This window comes from Nannospalax galili, unplaced genomic scaffold (genome assembly GCF_000622305.1).
Source record: "Nannospalax galili isolate Female #2095 unplaced genomic scaffold, S.galili_v1.0 scaffold1316, whole genome shotgun sequence".
Classification (NCBI taxonomy): domain Eukaryota; kingdom Metazoa; phylum Chordata; class Mammalia; order Rodentia; family Spalacidae; genus Nannospalax; species Nannospalax galili.
In genome coordinates, this window is record NW_008337765.1 from 807,057 (window position 1) to 831,047 (window position 23,991).

At 51.1% G+C, this 23,991-nt stretch overlaps 2 protein-coding genes across 2 annotated transcripts; one reads left to right on the forward strand and one right to left on the reverse strand.

Annotated features, from left to right (window-relative positions):
• Nucleotides 1-2,178: 2,178 nt before the first annotated feature.
• Nucleotides 2,179-6,765, reverse strand: Zic2 (Zic family member 2). Its single transcript, XM_008832721.2, has 3 exons — nucleotides 5,698-6,765; nucleotides 3,776-3,939; nucleotides 2,179-3,592 (listed from the first exon to the last, which is right to left on the reverse strand). Exons 1-3 carry the CDS (start codon nucleotides 6,761-6,763, stop codon nucleotides 3,266-3,268), a joined length of 1,557 nt encoding a protein of 518 aa, XP_008830943.1. The 5' UTR covers nucleotides 6,764-6,765; the 3' UTR covers nucleotides 2,179-3,265.
• A 10,175-nt stretch (nucleotides 6,766-16,940) lies between these two features.
• On the forward strand, nucleotides 16,941-23,410 carry Zic5 (Zic family member 5). The gene is given in 4 exon segments (XM_008832723.2): nucleotides 16,941-17,969; nucleotides 17,971-18,160; nucleotides 18,328-18,637; nucleotides 22,758-23,410. Coding segments are annotated over 4 exon segments (1,950 nt in total). The 5' UTR covers nucleotides 16,941-16,962; the 3' UTR covers nucleotides 23,201-23,410.
• Nucleotides 23,411-23,991: the final 581 nt, after the last annotated feature.

Consider the following 23,991-nt stretch of genomic DNA (forward strand, 5'->3'; position numbering starts at 1 on the left):
TTCAGGTCTGTTTAGAATTGGGGTGAGGGTGAGGGAAGTGGAGCTCTGGCACCCCCAGTCTTCCCCCACCCGGGCTCGGGCCCAGGTGCTAGACTGCTGCGCCTGCTCTAAGTGGAGAAATTCTGGCACCTTCGGTACTCTTCACAGGTCCCTCTCTCTTCATTTAGTTCCTGAGTGAGATTCGAAGGGTGGACGAGAAAGCCCAGAAAGGGAAACTGGGCCACGCCGTCGGTGACTTGTTTGGACAAAGCCCAGGGATGCAAGGGCCGAGGACTGGGAGCCATTTTACTGGAAAGCTGCTCCCACGGGCGGGTCCATCCTAGGGTGTGCTGGGAAACCACTTTCAGCCGGTAATCTTCCTGCCTTGCCCTTTCACATAATATTCTCCTGGTGAAAACTAAGATCAGTCTTAGACTCAAAGGGAACTCTCCTACAGATTTAGAAAGCAACAAAACTACCTCAGTCCTGTGATGTTTTCCATTTTGCCCCTTCTTTCCTCAAGCAAGAAGGCCCCAAGGCCTTGAGTTGATGGCAAAGTTGCCCCCCACCTTTTAGTCCTCCTTAGATTTGGAGTGTCTCAAAAACCAACATTTTCTATTTTCAAAATGAAAATGTTGAAAACGTTTGGAATAAATGGCTTCCCTCTTGTCCAAGTGATGATGAATATTTAATCTGACTCCTTTGCCTACTCCCCCAGGGGTGAAGGCCTTTGCAAAACCCTAAACGATTTTCCTCGCAGCTTATAATGTGTTCAATGAACTCTCCCAAGGATCAGTAACATATGCCAATTATTTTAATAATTTTGCTTAATATTATTAGGGGTTATAAATTTGATTTTAATAGAGGGTTGATTGCTTCAGGAGTTGGCGCTTAGGCAGCTCACAGGGCCGCTGGGGAGGGCGAGCCTGGCGTTTATCACCCTGTGAGCCTCACACACCGGCGCACACACGCGTCAGGCTGGATGGAGTGATTTGCTGGCCATTGAACAGGTAGTGTGGCCTGCGGGAGGTCAGCGCCGTCCTCTCTACAAACGCCCCTCGGGGCTGCCCTGCCTGGCCCTGTGACTCTGCCCAGGGCGAGGAGAAAGTAGAAGCCACCACGGTCTCCCTTGGCTGTCCGCCTATGGTGTTGGTCCATCCTGTGGAAGCGTCCCTTAGGCAGCCGTCGCCACCACCCGGATCTTTTCTTTGCTAAGGAAGCAGGTCCACCATCACCCGGGTCCTCTCTGAGCTATAAGGACACCCAGTGGAGGGAGTGGTCTTGATATTTAAGGAATTGAAAAACATTTTCCCCCATTCCTACCTTTTGATCACTAAAATTATTTTTGCTTTCTTTCTTTACAGCATCTTGTTTAGAAACTCATATCAACTCCTGTGGGGGGAGGGGAGCATGGTGACTGGTCTTACAGCTCACTTGCTTCCACCTCACAATATTAGTCTTTATATTTTATCCCACTTCATTTTACTGGGTTCATGGAGTGGCTCTGTTCCCTTTGGAACCAAAGAACAGTCACTTCCCTATTTATGATGTTCTCAAAAAAAAAAAAAAATCAAAATGTATTCTATTGATTACTTTCTTTTGAACACCCCACCCCAATTATTGGTGCAGAGCTGCTTAAGATAAGCAGGATTTCTGAGCAGACTCTGCTTAAAATATCAAGAAAAAACTTCTGGTAGAAATAAGCCCCTTTAAACTATAATCACTGGGCCAAGTTCAAAAACAAAGTACTCAGCTCAGTTTTAAATGTGCAATTAAAAATAACTGTACCTCAGCTTTTCAGAGGGAGGGAGAGGAAGGGGGCAGGGTAGGGAAGGAAAACAAAGAATAAGGAAATGTTTAGTGCTCTTAAATCCAGCCCAAATAGCTGAAAGAAAGAAAGGCATTCCCTTAGATAATGGGGCCATTAGACACTCTGAAGGTTCCTGCCTCCACTCCTCACCGGGTCTTTCCAAAAATTTAATTCATTCTCAGCTACCAGACAAAGGGATAGAGAAAATAATTTTGAGACTTTCTGCCAAAGGGGCAGTTTGGCCCTGTTTCTGTGCATAAATACACAGTTCCTCTTCAGAATGCAAGGTGATGCTTCCCACACACCCTGATCCATACCCATCTTATCCCTCAAACTGCCTCCTGCCCATTCTCTTTAATAACTTTGCTAGAAAAAAATAGTATGTTCATGCAGTTTCAACACATTTTATTATATTTCTGTATGCATTACTCTCAAAACATATCACAAGAAATGATCAAACCACTTAAAACCTTCAAATAAAAAATCTGAAACAGTTTATGCCCACAATTGTACATATTTATAGTTAAGAAACATTCTTTATAAATATTGTTTCCTCTGTAGCAAGTTAATACCATAATTTAATTACAAATGGATAAATATGGTAACGGGTATTTACAGAAGGGTGTTATTACGGAAAAAGCTAACGGCACGTTTATTTTTCCCCCACAATCTTTCATACAGGAACTAACAAACTGAACTTGCAAAAGCACTAAAACATCACATGTAAACTCAGCTAACAGAAAAATACATTCACAAGCGTTGGTGGTGGTGGTGATATGTGTGTGCTATGTATGGGTCGATGTGTTGAAGAAACAGAAGGGAGACTTTGGCACGGCTCATTTTTTTTTTCCAGTCTATAGTTGCATGAAGTTTACAATCAAGTTGCCTCATAAAAAGGAACACAATATTCAATACCACAATACAAAATAAACCATTTTCTTCCACATTACGTAAAAAATAAACTGGGTAAACTAAAGAGAAAAGAAAGGGTCCATCACTTGGGTACAGGGTTGAAGGGAGGAAAGAACGCAATCCGGAGCTTACAAATGGACAAACTTCTATACACCAAGAAGCCATTAAAATCACGGCAAAGAAGGAAGGAGTCCACTATGTACAGTTTCTCAGAAGACTGGGAAGAGTATAGGAAGTAAAATGGGTTTGGGGGGTTGCTAGGGAGGTTTGACTCGATATTTTTATGTTTTACTTTTTTTTTTTACACTTTTTATTTATTTTGTCTTCAGTTTCAGAAACTCCAGAGAGATTATTTTGCTTTTCATGCCTAGATTGTTTTCTTTAAAAAAAACAAAACGAAACTTTAAAAAACCCTTCTGCTGGTAAAATCATTTTTCATCACCGTAAAAATCAGATTCATAATTTTAACAACAGGATCATCAATAAGGAGCCCTCAGCAGAGGCAGCACGCGCTTTGGGAGGGCGAGGTGGGGACAGAGACAGAGAGAAAGGCCCCCAGGCCCCTCACACGTACCATTCATTGAAGTTGGAGGAGAGGCCGCTGTGGCCTCCGGCTGTCCCGCTGCCCCCGCCAGAGCTGCCACCGCCCCCGCCGCCCGCCCCGCTGCCGCCCCCACCGCTGCCGCTCCCCGAGCCGCCTCCGGAGCCGCCGCCTCGGTGCACCGCGGACACCGCAGCCGCGGCTGCCGCCGCCGCCGCCGCCGCAGGAGACAGGTTGGAGCTGCTCTGGGGCTCAGCGCTGGGGGACACCAGTCCCGGGGGTGTGGACGACTCATAGCCAGAGCTGGCAGCCGGGGAGGACTCGGAGCCCTGAGGGGAGGACTCATGGACCTGCAAGACAAAAGCCGGGAGCGGGGACCAGAGGGGACTGGGTGTGAGTGCAGCTGCTGTGAGGCCGGGTCCCCCGAGCGGGGAGCACCCCAGGAGCATCCCAAGTCCCCTGGGAACCTTCCCAGGCGGGCGCGGAGCTGGTGCGTGGACCCGGCCTAGCCCTCCCGGCTACCGCGGTGGTACCTTCATGTGCTTCCGAAGCGAACTGGGGTGTGTGTAGGATTTGTCGCACATCTTGCAGAGATAGGGCTTATCTGAGGTGTGGACGTGCATGTGCTTCTTCCGGTCGCTGCTGTTGGCGAAGCGCCGGTCACAGCCTTCGAACTCACACTGGAAAGGCTTTTCCCCTGTGGACGGCAAACAGGGCGCTAGTATGGACACCCAGGACCCCAAAACTGTCACCCAGACTGCCCGAGGACAGAGTAGGGACAGAAGGGTGAGAAGGGGCCGAGTCCTCGAAACAGCTCGGGTCCCCCTACGGAAGACCCAAGATGAAATGAAGCGCTGTTCCAACTAACATCACTTTGTAATTTACTTTCTTCCAGACTGGCGCCCTAAATTCATGATTTGGGCGCGCGGGGGGGAGGAAGGGTAGATCCTGGCCCTGTAAGCCTTTCTACAGGACTTCTTGGATTCCCAACTCCTAACAAGTTGGTCTACCCACAGAGAAGCTGTTATTTTGACAAAATATTTGGGGCATTATCAAAATCACACAGGCTGCTGGGCTGCAGTTGGTTTCTCTTTGGGGCCAGTAGGCAATTATGTTTGGAGTTGCTTTACGTTGTTTGGGGACCCGGCTGTGGATAGTGACTGAGCCAGTATTTTTCATCCAAAATTCTGCAGGTTGAACTATCCACAATCTTACAAGTTGCAGTCTTTTTGGAAGTTGAGGAGAAAAAGTAAATGTTAGAGATAAAGCAGTCTTCTAATGAGCATAGCCCTCAGCACAAGCTGGGGGGGGGGCGGTTGGAGTCAGGAAAACCTCAAATTTTCCCTGTTTAATTTTCTGGCGGTCCCAGCATCCTGTTGCCAGGATTCCAAATGCTTGGAGTCATTTAGAGGTGTGAGAACTCAAACGTGGAACCACTTGGAAAGGGGACCGTTTAATCGTTAAATTCCATTAGCACCTAAATTGTTTTTTAAAGACATCCGCTCAGACACAGGACTCCAAAGCGAGCATTTCATGCAAATAAATTTCTCAAATTTTAAACCTTGTTAAAAGCTTGTCTCGCACCTCGACTACCTCCCTTCCCAAAAGAGAACAATAGGCCGCTGGCTCATCCCCACTTCGGAGTAAATATTGACGAGGGAAGTTGCTAAAACATTTGGCTTTCTTTTAGGAAATTGTCTGGCACGATTTTGGCTCAGACTTGGTCATAGATGAATAATCTATGAGGCGGGAGGCGCGTTGTTTTGCGGCACTCTCTTCTCACGCGATCGCCCCACGGGGCGGTGCTGCCTGGGGCTCTAGCTGGCCGGGTTGAGTTTCGAATCGCAAAGCCTCTGCTACCCCTTAGAGAATTTCACAAACTGCTGCGAAACCACCGTAAAGCCCCCGCGACCCACCCCATGTTGGGCTTTAAAAACACTTTAAAAATGAGAAACGCTTTACAGCTTCGGCTCACATCAGATTCAGTTAATGGGAAACAGTCCCGGGGAGGGCGTTTGGACTCTGAGTAAAAGAAACGGGAAAACACACAAGCCACTCCAACACAGGCAGAAAAGCACATTCAGACAAGCTGGCAAAACCTTCGCTAGGCTCGCTTCCCGGGCATCGAGTTAGAAAACACTTTTACTTTGCGTGCTCTATTTAGAATTGAAATTATCAACCAGGGCTGAGCAAAAGAAGCAATTGCATCACTCCAAGCATACATTTCATGTTACACTGATCATTTAAAACTCAGTTTCCGCACATGGAAAAAACCCAGCCCCATAATACTCTATCCCTCTCCAACAAAAACAAACTGCTAGCTCTCTTGCACAAAACATCTCCCATCCCAGGGCTCCGGCTGGTGGTTGGCGCCCATCACAAACACACACACAAACACACTCATACCCTCAGCCTGTGCGGCTTTTGCCTCTTCCCATTCCCGACCCGCGGTTACCTGTGTGGGTCCTTTTGTGGATCTTGAGGTTCTCGGAGCGCGCGAAGACTTTGCCACAGCCCGGGAACGGACAGGGGAAGGGTTTCTCGCCCGTGTGCACGCGGATGTGGTTGACCAGTTTGTATTTGGCCTTGAAGGGCTTGCCTTCACGTGGACACTCCTCCCAGAAGCAGACATGGTTGCTCTGCTCCGGGCCGCCGACATGCTCCACCGAGACGTGGGTCACCAGCTCGTGCATGGTGCTGAAAGTTTTGTTGCAACTCTTCTTAGGGTTGCTCAGCTGCTCGGGATCGATCCACTTGCAGATGAGCTCCTGTTTGATGCACTGCTGCCGCATGTAGCGGAAAAAGGCACCTGGGTGGTGGTGGTGGTGATGGTGGTGAGCGGCTGCCATGTTCATACCCATGTTCATATTCATCGGGCCGTACTGGTTGTGGAGTTGCGCCGCCGAATAGGGGTCGGTCCGCGGGCTGGCCACTTGGCGGTATTGCTCTGAACGCCCGAACACCTCTCCCGGCAGCCCCAGGCGCATCTGACCGTTGAGCACATTCTGGGAGCCGTGCGGCCCGTGTTGCTCCGGGAGGCCGGGAAACAGGAGGTGGCCCTGAGCGTCTGAGTGCGCGTGGTGTAGGCCTCCTGCACCGGGTCCGAATAGCCCGTGCTGCCCGCCTCCCGGCGCTGAGTCCCCGAAGCCGCGGCTGCGGAACAGGAAGTCCCGGGTGGAGTTAAAGGGAGGCCCGGAGTAGGAGCCAACATGCGCGGCGTGGGGCCCGAGAGCCGCGGCGGCGGCGGCAGCGGCAGCGGAGCCGGGATAGGCACCAGGGCCCTGCGACGTGAACGCAGAGCTCTGGCCCGGAGACAGTTCGTGCGCTCCGGGGTTGAGCTTGAAGGCTCCCATGTGCGCAGCGGCCGAGTCTACGAAACCGTTTTGCGCCGCAGCCAGGCTCAGTTCTCGGTCTTGCATCTCGGCGGCCGCAGCCGCAGCCGCCGCGGCCGAATGGTGATGGTGGCGCGCGAAGCTGCCCACCCCGATGGCCGGGAACTGCGGCCCCGCGTCCAGAAGCATGGTCAGCGCACCCGCCCGCCCGCCCCGCCGGCCGCGGCGAGCCCCGCGCTTCCGCGCCGCCTCGGTTCTCTTTCCCGATCTGTACGGTGCGTCCGGCGAAAGCCGGGCTCCGGGAGCAGGCGGTGGCGGCTTCAGTCCCCGGAGCCGCGCTTCTGTGCCCGCCTCCGCCGCCGCCTGGATCTGCCTCGGGTGGCCGAGCTCGGAGCGAAGGCGCGGAGAGGAAGAGGAGGAGGCGGCGGCGGAGGAGGCTCGGGAGGAGGAGGAGGAGGAGGAGGAGGAGGAAGAGGTGGAGGAGGAGAAGAGTCCAGAGACCATGCGGTGAGCAGCAAGAGCTAGCCTCAGGGAAGAGCTGGTGCCTTGCGGCAGTGTAAGGGTTAAAGCAGCTTCCTCCAACCTCCTTGAGTCTCTGGGGAAGTGCTGGTGCTGCTGTTTGTTACCCAACCCTGCAGAAGATGCCGCACCCGCGCGCGCACGCACTCACTCGATCGCTCGCTCGCACGCCGGGCAGACTTGGAGCCCGGCGGCGCTCAGCTGTGCCGGCAGACTGCAGTCACCGCGGCCGCAGGGCCACCGTGCCCTAGGGCGGCGGCCGTGCGCAGGCTACGCCGGCAAGCCTGCAGAGGACCAGGCGAGCTCCGTTTTGGGAGCCCAGTGCCGGAGCCTGGAGCACCCGCGGCTCCACCTGATCGCGGCGGGGGCGCTGGAAAGACAAGAGGAGGCCAGCCCGCGTCCGCCCCGCGCAGGGGTGGCCGCTCCCTCCCCCGAGGCCCTGCCCGCGCCGCCCCGCGCGCAGCGGGTATTGTTCGGTTCCGCGGCCGCAGCGTTTAGCCTTCCCGGCCCTCTGAGCTTCGCATTGGCTGCGCCTCGAGTAGTAAACTTGCAGTGGCCACGAATTTCCCCAGATGAAGGAAACAGCAGCGACGCTCCTTCTTTCTTTAAGTTGTGCTGGAGGAGGAGGCGGGGGAAGAGCGGGGGAAGAGGACGGTGGGAGGGGAGAATGCAAGGAGGGGGAGGGGAGCAGGGGGAGGCTGGGCAGAAAAACAATAACAATAAAAAAGTGATCTCTCGTTCGTTTCCTTCCTCTGGCGGACCGACCCTGGGGACTGGCCCGGGAGTCGGTGTCTGTAACCAGCGAGGACAGAGCGTCGTCCTCGGTCCAAGCAAGTGCCAGGACGCCACAGTGGGGTCCCCCCTCCAGGCTGCGGTGGGCTGCATTCGTCACCGCCTCTGTTTATTTCGGTGGGCACTGGTGCCGCAGCAGCAGCCTTTTTTTTTTTTTTAAGTTTTTTGTCTCCCCTTTTTCTCTCCCCTCCCCCGCGTCCCCTAATCTCCCGCCCCGGCAGCCCTCCCTCCGGATCCGGGCCGGGCCTCCCGGTCACACCGCCCCTTTAACGGAGGCTCCCGCCCCGCCCGCCCTCCTGGAACTGCTATTGGTCACTACGGCCTCGTCAATCCCGCGCCCCCGCCCCGCGCCCGGCCCGCCCCGCCTTCCCAACGCCCCCTGAGCGGCATGCAGCCCCGGCAGCCGACTAAAGTGCCCGCCGGCCGGGCCTGCCAGCCTGCGGCGCTTCGCCTGAGCCTCTGGCCTGTGACTCCAATTCTTGAGCCTGCGATCGCTGGAGCCCAGAGGCAGGCTGTAGGTCGTGTTTCCCTCGGCCAGATCCTGGCCAGGAGCCGGACGGCCCCCATCGCCCACGTCCTTTCATGGAGGCCACCGACTCCCCTAGGGATCCTATCAACTCCCAACGTCACCGAAACCTCGGGAGACCCGGGTCTGGCTAGCAACCAGTCAGGAGGCTCTGAGGGAAAGGGGTGACTTTTCAGGCCTGAAACAGGTCTCTTGCCGGGTGGGCACACACCCCTACTCTCCACGCCCGCACCGAGATATACTTGCTTTTAGGTATTGAAAACACGGGGTGAAGAGTGGGCATAGATGAAGCCAAACCGACCCCTTCTTCCCAGTCCCTGGAAGCTCTCACAGATGCTGCTCCCACCCCACACGATGGTCCCCACCTGCCCCTGTGCGCGCTTAGCTCCCCCCGCAGCGCGCGTCCTGCTCGGATTACAGCAGTAAACCCTAGGCAGCGGCCCCCTGCGAGGCAGGGGGTTGTTTAGATGTCATTTAAAGACTGTGTCACCCTCCGGGTGGATGCCTTGTGGCCGTGTCCACTGCCACATTGGGCTGGGAAGTGGAATGCCCGAAATCAAGCAAGGTTTAGGCCGGAGTTTGACTGTGGATCAGGCCTCGAGAGAAGAAACTGCCAGACTTACAGGGTTTAAACATTCTAGAAGGTAAATATCACTCTTTTTGGGAGTCTTTACCGTGGTTAGCCCACCGCAAAGCTACACCTCCAGTGCCGCCAGGCCAGCCCCTCGGCCCTGCGCTTCCCGCTGCATCCCGGGCCTCAGACTGGCCGGCTATTTCGCACATTCCTTGTCCCACAGCCCTGAGATCGCGATCACGAGGTAACTCGAGAGGGACCTACGTGGCCGGGAGGTGTGAAGGGACGGCCTGTGGCCAAAGTCGGTCTTCGCTTGGCTGGCCTGAGAACTGCTTTTATTTACAAACCTCTGGGAATGGAAATGAAATTCGAGCAAGAGAATAGCCATACACTTCGAAATTTTATGTTGAAATGAAATCAACGAAAACGCGGGAAGATTCCTCTTGCTCACTATTCCTGGATGAATCTGCGATCTCCTGACTGCTCACCCAGCGTCTAACACCTTAAGAGAGTCTGGCTTAACTGTACTTGCTGACCACAGCCTCTTCTATAAGGGCCTTGAACCCTCCTCCCTCTGTACTCTCCCTTCCCTGCTTTGGGGAGTGGTTGGTGTGGAGTGGGGGACAAGACAAGAAGACGCTATCTCCTGTGGCTTCTGGTCTTAAAATGAGCTTTCCTGGAAGCTGGAAGGAGGAAATGATCGCTCCATCCACACCCCATCTCTCTCGACTAAAGGGCAGGTGCCAAACAGGCTCCCAAGACTGAAGAGGTGGGATAGTTCCGGAAGTAGCGGGGAGGGGGGGTGTAGGGGAGAGAGAATATCTCTGAGCAGAAAGATTTCAATCCGTTTTTTTTTAAGCTGCCTAATTCAGTCTTTCACACTTGTTTACCTTATTCGTCTATGTATATTGGAGAGGCGCTGAGTGCTCCAAAAATTATCCCCCCCCCCCGCATTTTACCCAGAAATCGGTTGTGAGAATAACAGTCCTGCACATCCAAAGACCTTACTTCCTTCTTTCAAGCCCCCAGTCTTCCAAGTTTTCCTTGTTTCCCACTTTCTCACCCCTCCCCACTCCTCCCTCCCTCTCCTTTTTGACCTATTCTCTCCTTTCGCTTTGATTACTCCTTTGCTGCGCCCGCATTTCAGGATGGCGCGGCTGGGCGCATACTCGTGCTGGATTCTGTGGCCAGGCAGTGGGGCGGATGCCTTAAATCCCGCTGGAGAGCCTGCGGGCTGGGCCCTCCTGGCTATTCTTTGCCGGCTCTAGTTCTCCTCTCCCTGCAGGACATAGAAGAGCTGAGCCAAGTTCAAAGTCACGTCTCTGTCCCCTTTCTAAAGTGCTTTATTTCTCTGCAAACCGAAAAAACCCTTTCCTTCTTGACAATTTTTTTTTTAAGGAAGGAAGAGGAAAGAGTGAGAGGGAAAGAACCTGAAAAAATTGCAAAGGCTTTTAGAATTATTGCCTCCAAAATAGACTCCTTCCTAAGCTGAAGGAAGGAAGGGGAAAAAGAGGGAGGGAAAGAAAGAAAGGCTGAGCTATGCGTGATGTGTGAATTAATTCATTTTTTCAACAGGTTTTGAAAGGGCCTTTCTGAGGCAGTATCAAACTCCCCAGACCCATCACTATCACCACCCGGCAAACATGTTCTTTCTTTGTAAGTTTCCCCAAAATTATTCTTTTGAAGTCTTACAGAAATTCCAGGGGGCACAACCTGAGCTTGTGACTTAGGAGGATCTCCTTCCCAGGGCTCCTGGAGAGAGTTTATCTCCCCACCCCCAAATGGAAAGAATCAAGGTTTGATGGAGAATTCATGGTGTATTTACAAGAAGAAAAATTAAAACAAATCTCACCAAGCACCCCAGCACTGAGCTACTGAGCAGTTCCTTTGGGTCTGTGGGTCTCTAACTGGTATCAAGTGGGTTCTCGTGTATGATGTGTGCATAAGCATAAATACATTACATTTAACTCCCACCTTAGTCTCTCATAACATAGGCATATTCTGCCCAACTGGAGAAGCTAAAAACAAACAAAACTGACTATCCATTGGACTGGACATTATTGGGGCACTTAACCACAATAATACTCAAAATTTAAAAACTATTTTAAAAAAGGAGTAAAAAAGGAGAAGGGCTAGGAGAAGAAACAGAGGAAATAAGTATGGAGTCCATCCTCTCTATACCCTGGACAAAGACAGAATTTTACAGAATTTCAGTAACACCATCTATATCACAGGCTCATAAATTCAACAAGATCATCAACAGGATATTAAGTTGAAGGTCACTTTTGACTCAGCTCTCTCAGCCACTCCTGAGTTGAATGACCCTTGACCCATGAAAGACCACATGTGTGCTCTTGGGAGCCCCCCTCTGCAAAACCCACATAAAACAAAAGTTCTTTGTCAAGACTTTAGAAAGGTATAGTGTAAAGGAAGAGGAAGGTGTGAAAAGCTCAGCCAACGTAACTATGAAATACCATTTTTAAGAAGGGGGCATGAGTGAAAAGATGTCATAAGACAAGGCCCTCTCCATTGCTTGACTTCTTTACCCTTTACACTTAAAATTTACTGTTCTGTAGTTGAGCTAATTAAAAAAAAATCTTAATATAAAATATGTACTCACCAGTAGTTTACTGACAAGGCTGTAAAGACTTCTGTATTTGTCAAAAGGCTGCTAGAAACCCATCAGCTACCTGGTCCCCTACATTGGTGGTCAACTGTCCCCTACTTTGGGGACCTCCCCCAAAGAAAACTAATTGTCCTTGCTTCTCCCCTCTTTCCTGATATGAGTGTTTTCACTGCTGTAAAACAAAACAAAAACAAACAGACCAAAAAACCAGGAGGCATTAGCTTCCATGAATGAGTTTAATTATTCTCTAGAAGTTATCCATTGGGCTTCCAGACAAACTAGGAGGTTTAATACCGATGACAGGAGAGCAGCTTTCCAATAAACTGCAGTATTATTGCAATAGACTTTGGAATATAATTTATGCTGTCATTCATAAATAACAATGCCATATGTCAACCATATTGCTTACACAAGTAAATCCATCAGTGTGTCACTATTTGATTTATCTCAACAGTTTCTTCAAATATTGAAGTGAAAGATATTGAAAGGGGCGTTGGGGCAGGGAACCAATCCCCAAAATTTGAAATAAAAAATACTTTGAAGCTTCTGCTTGCTCCTCTTTCATCTCCTGTTCAGGCATAAGTAATGAAGAGAAATGCATCTTGGGGCCAATATAAATAAATATTGTGTGGTTGTGTGAACCTTGACCCTGTAAGGGTGTTTTGTGATTCTTGCTTGGACCTTCTGAGCACAGTGATGTGTTTCTTAAGAAACTAACTAACTATTCTAATGGTCAAATATAGGTCAAAGGCCTTTCTCTAGCAACCCCTATCTCAGAGTGTAAAAATTATTTAGAATAAAATTGAAATATTTGACCACAGACAGAATTTGTGTCTGTAAGAATAAACTTATTCTTTAGTGGTGGAAAAGTGAATAGATCATTCAACAGCTTTTAACCACAAAGGTCAAGTCGACTAGGATGGGTCCAAGTTTTGACTATCCAAAGGGCTTGGAGAGAAACAATCCTCCTCCCAGAATCCAGCACCTTAGTCTCTTGGAGCATAGAGGTAACTTTAGCCTTCCTGTCCCCATTAAGTCCGTGCATGTGCCACGGGGATCATAAACTTTAGCATGAAATACAGTTTGGGCTCCCTCCGCCCCACACATATCTGTGGAGGCCGAGGATTGTGCAGGAGTCCAGGGGTTGAGAAAAAGGCAGTCCTTAGGCGCTAATTTCAAGATGATTCTGAGCCCAAGGCCTTTGGGCCCAGTCGTAGCTTCCACGCGGGCCAGATCTCGAACGGCAAGGACTCGATCATGAAGAATCTGGTCCATGGCAGGAGAGGATGGAGACGGATGGGGCCAGGAGAGTCAACTCCCGACCTTGCTGCCTAGACCTAGTAAACCTGATTTGGTAAAACCCATTGAAACCGTAGTCTCCATTCACTTCCGGCTCTGACAAAGCTCCGCTAAAATAAAGGTTTGCCGGCCTCCTTGCCCTTCTGGCTCCGACTAGTATGGAGGTCTGAGTGGACCTCTCCACTATCCTAGTGGCTGTTAGCCATTTCCACCCCTCCTGGGTTAAACACTCCTTGGTACTCCGGCCCAACTTCAACGGTCTTTCCCTAGGAGTTCTGTATGCCTCATTCGCCCTTGAACCCGCCTCTGGCTCGACCCAAATGGCACTAGACTCTACAAATCCGTACTGCACCCAGCCCTTCTGTAAGGAGGCTGGCCTCTCAGAAACCACGCGGGACTAGCGAGTCGTAAAGCAATTGCAGGGGCAATAAAGAGACAGCTCGGTGGGTCCCCAAACTCCTTTCTTGTCCATCCCACCATCCCCAAGTGCCCCTGGCCCGCCCGCCTGCAGAAACAATCAAACAAAGGCTCAAAAGCCAGGAAATGTCCAATTCACTTCCCTTAGAGTTTATTAATTGCCCACACCCATCGTAGGAAACTTGGCTGTGTTAAGTGAGGCACGGAGGGCACCTGGAGCTAGGAGCTGCAGCCCTCCCTCCCGGCAGCAGGAAGCCTTAAGCACCAGCGACTGCATCCCCAGACACCGGGTTCTGTGGCCTCTAGGCTGCTAGGCTGGAGCGTGGCTGCTGGTTCCGGCCATCTGGGAGTTGACTGTGCCTTCCACCCCACCCCTCAACTTCCCTCCTTTGTTTAGGGGCTGGAGGAGGTTGGGGTTCATGGGGCAACATTGAGGTCTGTAAATCCAAGGCCCTCAGAGTCCCTTGCTGACTCCAGAACCGTCATTTCCAAGGCTTGCTACAACTCTGCCACCACACAAGGACCTCTGCAGTGAATAGTGCAGACCAGGCTTGAGTTTTGGGATGTGGCCTCGGTGACCAAAACCAGCTCCACCATCGTTTTACGGGTCTAAATCCACAGAAGAGGAATTAGCAGGGCATCTCTAGTCCTCTGCTTTTGAAACCAGCACATTATGCTCTTCAACGCCCTGGAAATTGTTGGTGTTTATTTAGGAAGTGTGACACAGTTATTGGATCCTTAGAAAGTCGGGTTTTAAAGGAGTTTGATTTGGCTCCCAAATAGCTTGAAAAAGAAACTACGCACCTGGGGTCAGGCAGGTCATCACAATAACAAAAAGCGCGTCTACAAAATAAAAAGCCCTTTTATAAAGAAAGGCAATCCCGGAAATCCACTGCGAGCCTTCCTGATGCCCAAGTAGCGAGGCCTATTCTCAGGTTTAATTGGCAGGCGGTTTATTGGCGCCTTATTGGTGTTGATTGAAATTTTGCTCCCAGTCCTTTCTTTTAAAAATTAGCATCTCAAGTCGATTTACCTGAGTCAATTATCTTTTTAGGGTCTGGGTTTGGTTATAAATTTGCAATATTCATTAAACTCACTTTGTAAATATCCCTCTTTGCACTCACCACCCAAATCTCTGTTATTTCCTAAGAAAGTCTTTTTTTTTAAGGCTTCCATAAAAAGAAATTGATCAGGGAGCTATATTTGAATTAAGACATATTAAATAGATGACAGATACATATCACGCTGTGTTTAACAAGAGTTGTACAAGGAGGCGGGTTCCAGATTCCACACAGCTCTGTGTAGCATTATTCACGTTTTTTTACAGCCTTTCCTTCATGCCTCCACCCATTAAACCATTAAATTTCAGCAATTCAATAAAACAAAGCAGTTATAATTTTGAGGAAAAGCTATTTTGAAGGGGGCGGAGGTTCCCTTTTTATTGCACAATAAAATTGCTCAATGGTCTATATTATAAACTAGGTTATACCTATTTTCTTTATTCACTTTTTTGGGGTTTTGCTTATAACCTAAAGGATGAACTCAAAGCTGCCATTACTGCAAGTATGGACATTCATTGCCAAGAAATTCAAATAAAGGAAATTTATTTGAAATGTTTGTTTAGAGGAAACGAAGACAGTGGTGATAATTTTCAGTGTGACGCTTCCTTTTTATACCATCTATAGGATGCCACAGTTTTCCATCGACCTTTTCATGTTTGGTTTGGGATGTTTTAAGTCTGAAACAAAAATCGTGGAAGAATCCGTCCTCTCCAAATACAGATGTGGACTTTGTCACCACTGCTTATTTAATTTTTTTTTCATTGTTTCCACTCATGCCGTTTTAATTTTCTCTATATTCGAACTTAATTTAAACTAAGATAAAAAGGGATCTGAAATGTGCTGGCATGATGGTCTTTGTTTGCTTGTCAGTTTATAAGAGAAATGACAATTCCCAAGGTTCATAGGGAGCTGCTTCCTGCAGCACGGTTCACACCAAAGTCAATGGTGCTAGCAAATCAACGCTTTTGAAAAATATTTATTTCCTTTTAGGACTATGACCCCAATGACGGCTTTTTTTTTTTTTTTTTTTTTTTTTTTTTTTCTTCACTCGAACTGCAAACGAAATAAGCTGGAACATGTTCTTGTGCACCCCACCCCCACCCTCGGATATGGGAAGACATATCCTACTCATATTGCTACTTTATGGATAATTTTATTGAAGGGAACAAATCATTTTTAATCCAGTTTGAGCATTTTAGAGCATTACAAAATTTTTAAATGTTTTCATTTAAAAAACTAAAATGACATTTTGGGATTGACACTCCTATTTAATGGGAGGGGGGTTCACATTTCCCTGTCGCCCCTCTCAAAAAATGATGCAGGGACCCATTTGTTTCTAAAATTTGATTTGGTAGCAAATGGACGGACAAGGATGGCATTCACTAAAAACAGAGGAAAAATTCTAGTTTTTATGATTTTTCAAGCATGACTTCTCAGTTTAAGAAGTTGAAAGCTTACTCTATTAATAGGCAAGATACTTTTTGATCTTAAAATATTTTATTGGGTCTATTCTAATTTATGGTCCTTCAAAGAAACTGAGGCACATATATGGAGTGCGTTCTGAGCAGGAAGGAGAGATTCTGCTCAAGTACATCGCTTATTCGGCGGCTTCTGGAACGGGATTCCGTTCGGCCTGCCTGGCTGCTGGGTCTCCAAAAGGCAAAAGTTAAGCCAGGACGCTCCGCATTCCCGCCGCCCCGCCCCTCCCGTAAATCTAATTGGAAGTGGCAGATCTAGAACCGATAAGTAGCGAGGTAACATTTCGAGCCAACTCCTTTGAATCATGTTGAGAGGCACTGTGAACTAAAAAGCCGAAGTAAGACGAATTTCCTTGAGGGAAAGATTTATTTTATACTACTTTGACTTAACCGTGGTGTTTTGCAGAGCTCCAATACTCGAGCTGTTTTGCAACCAATACACTTTACTAATAGTACCAATTCCACCTCCTGCCTGTACCCCAGATGGGCCCTAGGGCAGACCCGGTCCTTACGAGAAGTTTCTGGCATCAACACAATGGCAGGACACCTTTTTATTATCCTGAGAGGACACTTTCCAAGACAGGAGACAGAAAGAGTTCTGGTGATTCGCTCCGAGGGTTTCCGCCCCCCTCCTCAGCTTTACCCCTGATGCGGAGGTCCCTGACGCCTCGCAGTTGGGTGCACTCTGACCGCGTGCTAGCAGACGTTCTACGCGAGGCACGTCCACAGAACGCCGGGCTCTGCGCGCGCAGGCCAGGCATAAACTTTCTCCAAGTGCAACTTGGGCATCCCGGGGGAGGCGGAGACGCCGAGCTCCTGGGGAGGAGGGGGCACGAAGTGAAAGCGCAGGCGGTAGCGAGCACGGGGGCGGTTCCCCGCTGGGCCGAGAGCCTGAACAGGAGCCAATCGGGCAGGCGACACTGCTGCCAATCACGCAGCTCCCTCCAATCCCACCCGTGCTATTTCCCAAAACTCGGTCCCACTGTGCAGCTCAAATGTGGTGTTCACTCTGCCAATCGCTGGAGGATAGAGTGGGGACAGGAATAAGCAGTTAGGAGACCAGGACAAAAGAAGTTAAAGAGCGCCTAATATATACATGTTTTTGAAGGCGGGCAGAGGAAAAAAAGTCCCCCCAGTGAGGGACTATGGGCCTGATTGTATAGTTATGATGGAGCCCCCTTTGAGCAAGAGGAACCCGCCAGCGTTGAGATTAGCGGATTTGGCAACGGCTCAGGCCCAACCGCTTCCGAATATGACAGGCTTCCCGGTGCTGGCCGGCCCGCCCGCCCACTCCCAACTCCGCGCCGCCGCCGCGCATCTCCACCCGGCGGACCTAGGCGCTGACCCCGGCGTGGCCATCACTCCGCTCGTGGAGCACATGGCCCAGGCTAGTGTGCAGGGCCTCAGCCCTCCCTCCCAGGCGCTCCCGGCGCAGGCCGAGACTCCGGTGCCTGCCGCCCGCACCGCAGCTTCAGTGGCGCACCCAGGCGCCCGCACCTTCCCCGGTGGCGGGGGCAGCGGTGGCGCGCAGGTCTCTGCCCCCCCGCCTCCAGCCCCTCCTCTTCCTCCCTCCCCGTCACCCCCTCCCCCGCCTCCTCCTCCTGCCCTCTCGGGCTACACCACCACCAACAGTGGCGGCGGCGGCAGCAGCGGCAAAGACCACAGCAGGGACTTCGTCCTCCGGAGGGACCTTTCCGCCACGGCCCCCGCGGCGGCCATGCACGGGGCCCCGCTCGGAGGGGAGCAGCGGTCCGGCACCAGCTCCCCCCAGCACCCGGCCCCGCCTCCCCACTCGGCCGGTATGTTCATCTCCGCCAGCGGCACCTACGCGGGCCCGGACGGCGGCGGTGGCTCGGCGCTCTTCCCCGCGCTGCACGACTCTCCGGGGGCTCCTGGCGGTCACCCACCCCCCCTCAACGGCCAGATGCGCCTGGGGCTGGCGGCCGCGGCTGCAGCCGCCGCGGCCGAGCTGTACGGCCGCGCCGAGCCGCCCTTTGCTCCGCGCTCCGGGGATGCGCACTACGGGGCGGTGGCGGCCGCTGCAGCCGCCGCCCTGCACGGCTACGGAGCGGTGAACTTAAACCTGAACCTGGCGGCGGCGGCGGATGCAGCACCACGCGCCGCCCCCGGCGCCGCCGCCAGCGCCCGCGCAGCACCCGCATCAGCACCACCCCCACCTCCCGGGGGCAGCCGGGGCCTTCCTGCGCTACATGCGGCAGCCAATCAAGCAGGAGCTCATCTGCAAGTGGATCGACCCGGAGGAACTGGCCCGGCCGCCGCCGCCACCGCCCCCGGCCGGCGGCGCCAAGCCCTGTTCCAAAACTTTCGGCACCATGCACGAGCGCCCGCGCAGCACCCGCATCAGCACCACCCCCACCTCCCGGGGGCAGCCGGGGCCTTCCTGCGCTACATGCGGCAGCCAATCAAGCAGGAGCTCATCTGCAAGTGGATCGACCCGGAGGAACTGGCCCGGCCGCCGCCGCCACCGCCCCCGGCCGGCGGCGCCAAGCCCTGTTCCAAAACTTTCGGCACCATGCACGAGCTGGTGAACCACGTCACGGTGGAGCACGTGGGCGGCCCGGAGCAGAGCAGCCACGTCTGCTTCTGGGAGGACTGTCCACGCGAGGGCAAACCCTTCAAAGCCAAATACAAGCTCATCAACCACATCCGCGTGCACACCGGCGAGAAACCCTTCCCCTGTCCGTTCCCGGGCTGTGGCAAGGTCTTCGCGCGCTCCGAGAACCTCAAGATCCACAAGCGCACTCATACAGGTGGGTGTCTGTCCCCGGCCACGCCGCCGCCGCCTCTCCTGCGCCGCCGCCGCTTCCGCCGCTGCTTCGCCTTCTCTTGCTCGCCTTCATTTTTCCCTCCTGCTGCTTCGCTTCGCCTACGTATAACCCGGACATGTGACTTCTCCTTTTTTTCTCTCTCCCCCCTTTTTTTCTATGAATAAGTAATTCGATAGCACACACAGGCACCGCGCTGGCTTCCCACCCGGCGGAGTCTCCAGCGCGCCCGCAGCCCCTCCATCGGGACCGGCAAAGCGCTCCAGCCGCCGCCGCCGCCACCGCCCCGGAGCAGAAGCAGCAGCAGGAGCAGGAAGGCGCCCAGGACGGTCGGCAGCCCCCACCCGCCCGGCCCCCGGGAGGTCGGGGAGGGCCTTAAGGAAGGGGACCCTGGGCTCGGGTCACCCCCGGCGGCGCCTGCCTTCTCCAGCGATCACAGGGCCCCGCGCTGTCGCTGTGATGCGGAGATCCGACGTGGGAGGGGCTCTTAGTGGGATTAGCTGCGATTTGGGGGCCCATCAGTGTGGCCCCTCTGCGGGAAGAGGGGTCCCTGTACCTTCGTGACCGGGCGAGGAAGGCCAGAGGAGAGCACAGCACCCTGTAAGGCCTCAGGAGATGTCCGGCTATTTACACGAACTCACACACTCAACACACCCCACTCATACAAGTTTCACGTACACGCATCTCACACCAGCTCACACATTCATGCCCCCCTACACACACACACGCGCGCGCGCGCACACGCACACACACACACACACGTGACACCATGACCTCCCTTCATGTATATCCGCGCTCGGCACTTCATTTAAACACCCGCATGCACCGACTCACACATCTCACCAGGCGCTAGAGGACTAGCTGCCGGACAAGTTGGCTTCTGCCCTCTTAAACAAGTTGCAGGTGGCGGGGGAGGATGTTTTCCCCGATCGTGAGGCCTACCCAGCTATGGAACTTGGGAAGCAGTCTCAACTTCGTAGGGACACTCTTCCCATTACACCCCACGTTCTGTCTTCAGGGGTACCATGGCCCTGATGAGGGTGGCTGAGGCGTGGGACCGAGGAGGGGTGGTCCCAGTGGGTGGTGTGGCGAGTCTGAAAGGATGATCGCGTCGGGCTGAAGCGCTGCGGAGCGCGAGCAGTCAGGATTTATAGGATAGACAATATTACCCCTCCGAGGACACTTAAGTAACCAGAGTTTACATTCAGTAATCACTTGACTGATTTATCGGCGCGGCAGGGACGAAGAGGCAGCCCGGAGCGTGGGCCCCTATGCGGGGCCAGCCGGCCCTAGGCCTTAGGGGCTCTACAGTAGCAGCGGCGTCCAGGCGTCCTCAGGCTGACACCCCAGGCCTTTGATCTCACAGGCCTCCCTGGAGGACCGGCACAGGAACGGCTTGGAAGCACGTTTTCCCTCGAGGCCTCATTTTTTTTTCTTTCCCTTCCCTAATGGGGATCAATCCTGCTTAATGATTTTTCCAAACGGAAACTTCCCACAAGACTCTCATAAAAACACCCTGGCTGGTTAAGCCAGCTTCATGCATCGAGCTCGCACTTCCCCCACGGAGCTAGGGCCAAAGAGAACTTCTAAAGTCCGTGAAAAGCCTTTGGGTTCTCTGGACTTTCCCAGGCCTCGGGGGTGGGAGGTGGGGTGCGGTGTGAACCTTACCCTCGAGGCTACTGGCAGCTGAGCTAGGAAAAACTGACCTGCGTCGTAGCTTTCGAGTCCTCCTGGGATGGGCTGCCCACTGAACCCCATGGGTGGGAGCAAGACTTGGAGGACCTGCGATGTTTTTTTTTTTTTACCTCCCCTGATTCCTCGCAGCGTGGATGGTTACATTTTTCCACCCCCTTACCCCCCCACACACTTCCTGTGGCGTCGTAGGGTTCCTCCAGGAGGGATGCTGGCACCACTGGATTAAGTATACCTGCTGTTTGGCTGTCCCGGGCCTTTCTGAGCCATTGAGCATTGTGTCCAGAGAGCGACCATCTCGACTTCCTCCCTTCCACACTGCCTTCCCTTTGGGGGGGTTATCTGGGATCCCAGAACAGAGTGATCAAAGGACTAATCCCCAGGCCACTCCTGAAGGCCTGTTTCCTGACCCACGTGCCCTCAGCTGCATTTATAACCTGTGTCTGGCTAGCTAGAGAGGACTGGCAAGGCCGGGATGATATCCACACAGCTCTCTCTAACAGGCACCAAGTCTCCCAAACTCTCAAATAGTTCAATTCTGACATGACCCCTCTTGTCAGTATCTGATGTGTAAACACTGGGGTCACCCAGCTCTTCTAGTTAAGTCCTCCCAGGCCCCCAAGCAGCATGGGCTATTTGGGAGAACTAGCTTCCTCTCTCCCTCCACCTGTCCTTGATCCCTAACCTCCACCTTTCTTTCCACTCCCTAGCTCCTTTACTGGGTCTTATTTGCTACCCTTTCTCCATCATGATGGAGGAACCAGGAATATTCAAACCATTTATTTTTCCCAATCTGAGATACGTAGACTGTTCAGGAACATGAAGATTCTGAACAGTGTGTCACGTTTACATAGAATGAGTAAAACCACTTAAGCCTCTGTACTGAAGAAGGACTGATGCTATGTATTTAAAATGAATGCTATGTTAAATTAGTCTTTCTTTCAACTTAAAGTATAATACAGAAATCGTGACAAATCACCCACCTTTTGATAAGAAGAAATTAACTTTGTTTTATTGCACTCAGCTACTGAGAATTTTTAAACAATGTGATTACCCCTGTGACTTGTGTCTCCCTTCTACTTAGAGGTTAATGTATGAGGTGTATTTCATTTTTAAACAGTATTTCCAATAGGGAAAGATACATTCCAGCCACCTGAATACCTTTCAGCTGCGCTAACATACTCCAGCTTTGAACCAGCTATCATTGGTGAACCATGAAACAAAAAGCAGACTAAATGGAAATATTTGTATGGAGAAAATAAGAGAATTGATCACAGAAATTTATGTACCCTATTATTTCTTTTAAAAAATTAATCCAGAAACAAAAATGCTCTGTCTAGTACGTCAGTAGCTGCTGGTTTTTCAAAATCCTCTCAATGGAACAAGAAAATATTATAACAGTATAAATGGGGTGACTTAGTTGTGAACTTGAATACATTAAGCTCACAGGTGGGAGGAAAACTCAACTATACACTAATCTGCTGTCTTCCCTTTTTGCTAATACCAAAGGGTAATGTTCCTAGACTTTCCCTGGTTATCTTCTCTCTTACTAAGCAGTTTTACTTCCTGGACCAGTGGCCTTGTGTTTAAGGAGTTGTATTTCTGGGGCTGTTAGATAAATTCAGAGAGGTGATAGGCCAAAACCCTTTTTTTTTTTTTTTAAGTGGTTTTGATCATTTAACAATAAAGACAGCTGTCAGCATCCATTTTTGTAGGGTACAAGGGAGATGGCAGGTTCTACTAAGGCTGCGGGTTTGGTTTCCTCATGTATGCTCAGGTTCTGTTCTGCCATGCTCATGTACCTTAGAGTTGTGTGGGGATACTGGTAGAATGCAGAAGCCAGTGGTCTGATCTCTGCCCAGCCACCTTGTAAAATCTCAGGGTGGGTTTGTGTGCTTCACAGGTACCTTTATTTCTAATGAGAGAAGTGTTTGGTTTTTGTCCTTTCCTTTCCCAACTTCATATTGTTTCCTGCTTCTTCCCATCAGTGAAATCTAGGAAAATTCTTAAATGCCATTGTTGTTTCACTGTACCCTAAGCTACTGTTAATTTAGTATATATGATTTTTTTCCTCCTCTTAGATTCCCCACTATGGCTTTGGAACTATGGTTGTCAATGTTTATCCTAAGGGGGAGGGGGAGGTCCTTGGTGGGCTTCAGTGCTACATCCTGGATTTTACACTTCAGATCTCACTCTGACCCCTCTGGTGCTCCAGGAGCTTACATCTGCCTCCTCACAACCCAGGTCCAAGCAAAGTCTCCAGTCCAGTGGACTCAGGCCTGCCCTTGCAGTATCTGATCCCCTTGCAGCCTAGCATATAGCAATTCCTTAAGGCGGAGAGTTGTACCCCCAGTTCTTTTCTAAGGTTTCTCTCTGGAGAGCCATTGTTAACCTTTCCTGTGTTTTGTTACAGGGGAAAAGCCTTTCAAATGTGAATTTGTCGGCTGTGACAGGAAGTTTGCCAATAGCAGTGATCGAAAGAAACACTCCCATGTCCATACCAGCGACAAGCCCTACTACTGTAAGATTCGTGGCTGTGACAAATCTTACACCCACCCAAGCTCTCTGAGGAAGCACATGAAGATTCACTGCAAGTCTCCCCCACCTTCTCCAGGAGCCCTTGGTTACTCATCAGTAGGGACTCCGGTGGGCGACCCCTTGTCCCCTGTGCTGGACCCAGCCAGGAGTCGCTCCAGCACCCTATCCCCTCAGGTGACCAACCTCAATGAGTGGTACGTTTGCCAGGCCAGCGGGGCCCCCAGCCACCTCCACACACCTTCCAGCAATGGAACCACCTCTGAATCTGAAGATGAGGAAATGTATGGGAACCCTGAAGTTGTGCGGACGATACATTAGAATTATTAATAAGAGAATAATAAGTGGGAGTCCTTGGACCATGTCCTAACCTGAGACAATGCCAAGCCTGAGACAAACTGGTGACTCAGACTTGCCACCAGGTCTAATTAGCCCTATTTATTCAGTATGAAACCCTATGGTGTTTATACATTTAATTAATTTAATTAAGATATTTGGGCTTTTTTCCCCTTTCCTCTTTAAAAAACAAACAGGACTGGGGATGTAGCTCAGTGGTAGAGTGCTTGCCTAGCATTTGTGAGGCCCTGGGTTAGATCTCTAGCACTGGAAAAAAAAAAAAAACACAACAAACAAATAGCAACAAGCTGGACTTGTACATTGCAGAGGGACAGGCCTGGGGGCAGTTTGTATCAAAGAAAACAAGTGGAGAGATTGAGATATATACTGCTAATGCTATATATATGTATGTGTGTATATATATATATGTATATATATATATACATATATATATATATGTGTGTGTGTGTGTGTGTGTCTTTTTGAGACAGGGTAAAAAAATAAAAGGGAGAGAAAAAGAACATTAAGTCAGAACTTAACACAGCAACCAGGCCCTCTGCATTTCCCGGAGTGCCTCAGATGCCTTTGATACCATACTGAGGGCTGCTTTTGAGCCCCACCTTGGGCCCTAATTCTGCAAAGGCCTCTTGATTGTAAACCACACACTTGCTGCATTGCCAACAGATCCTGGACTGTGCCTGTGTCCAAAAGTCTTTGTAAAAACCCTTAAGTTCTAATATTTATAATTTTAATTCCTATGGTTTTATTACTGATCT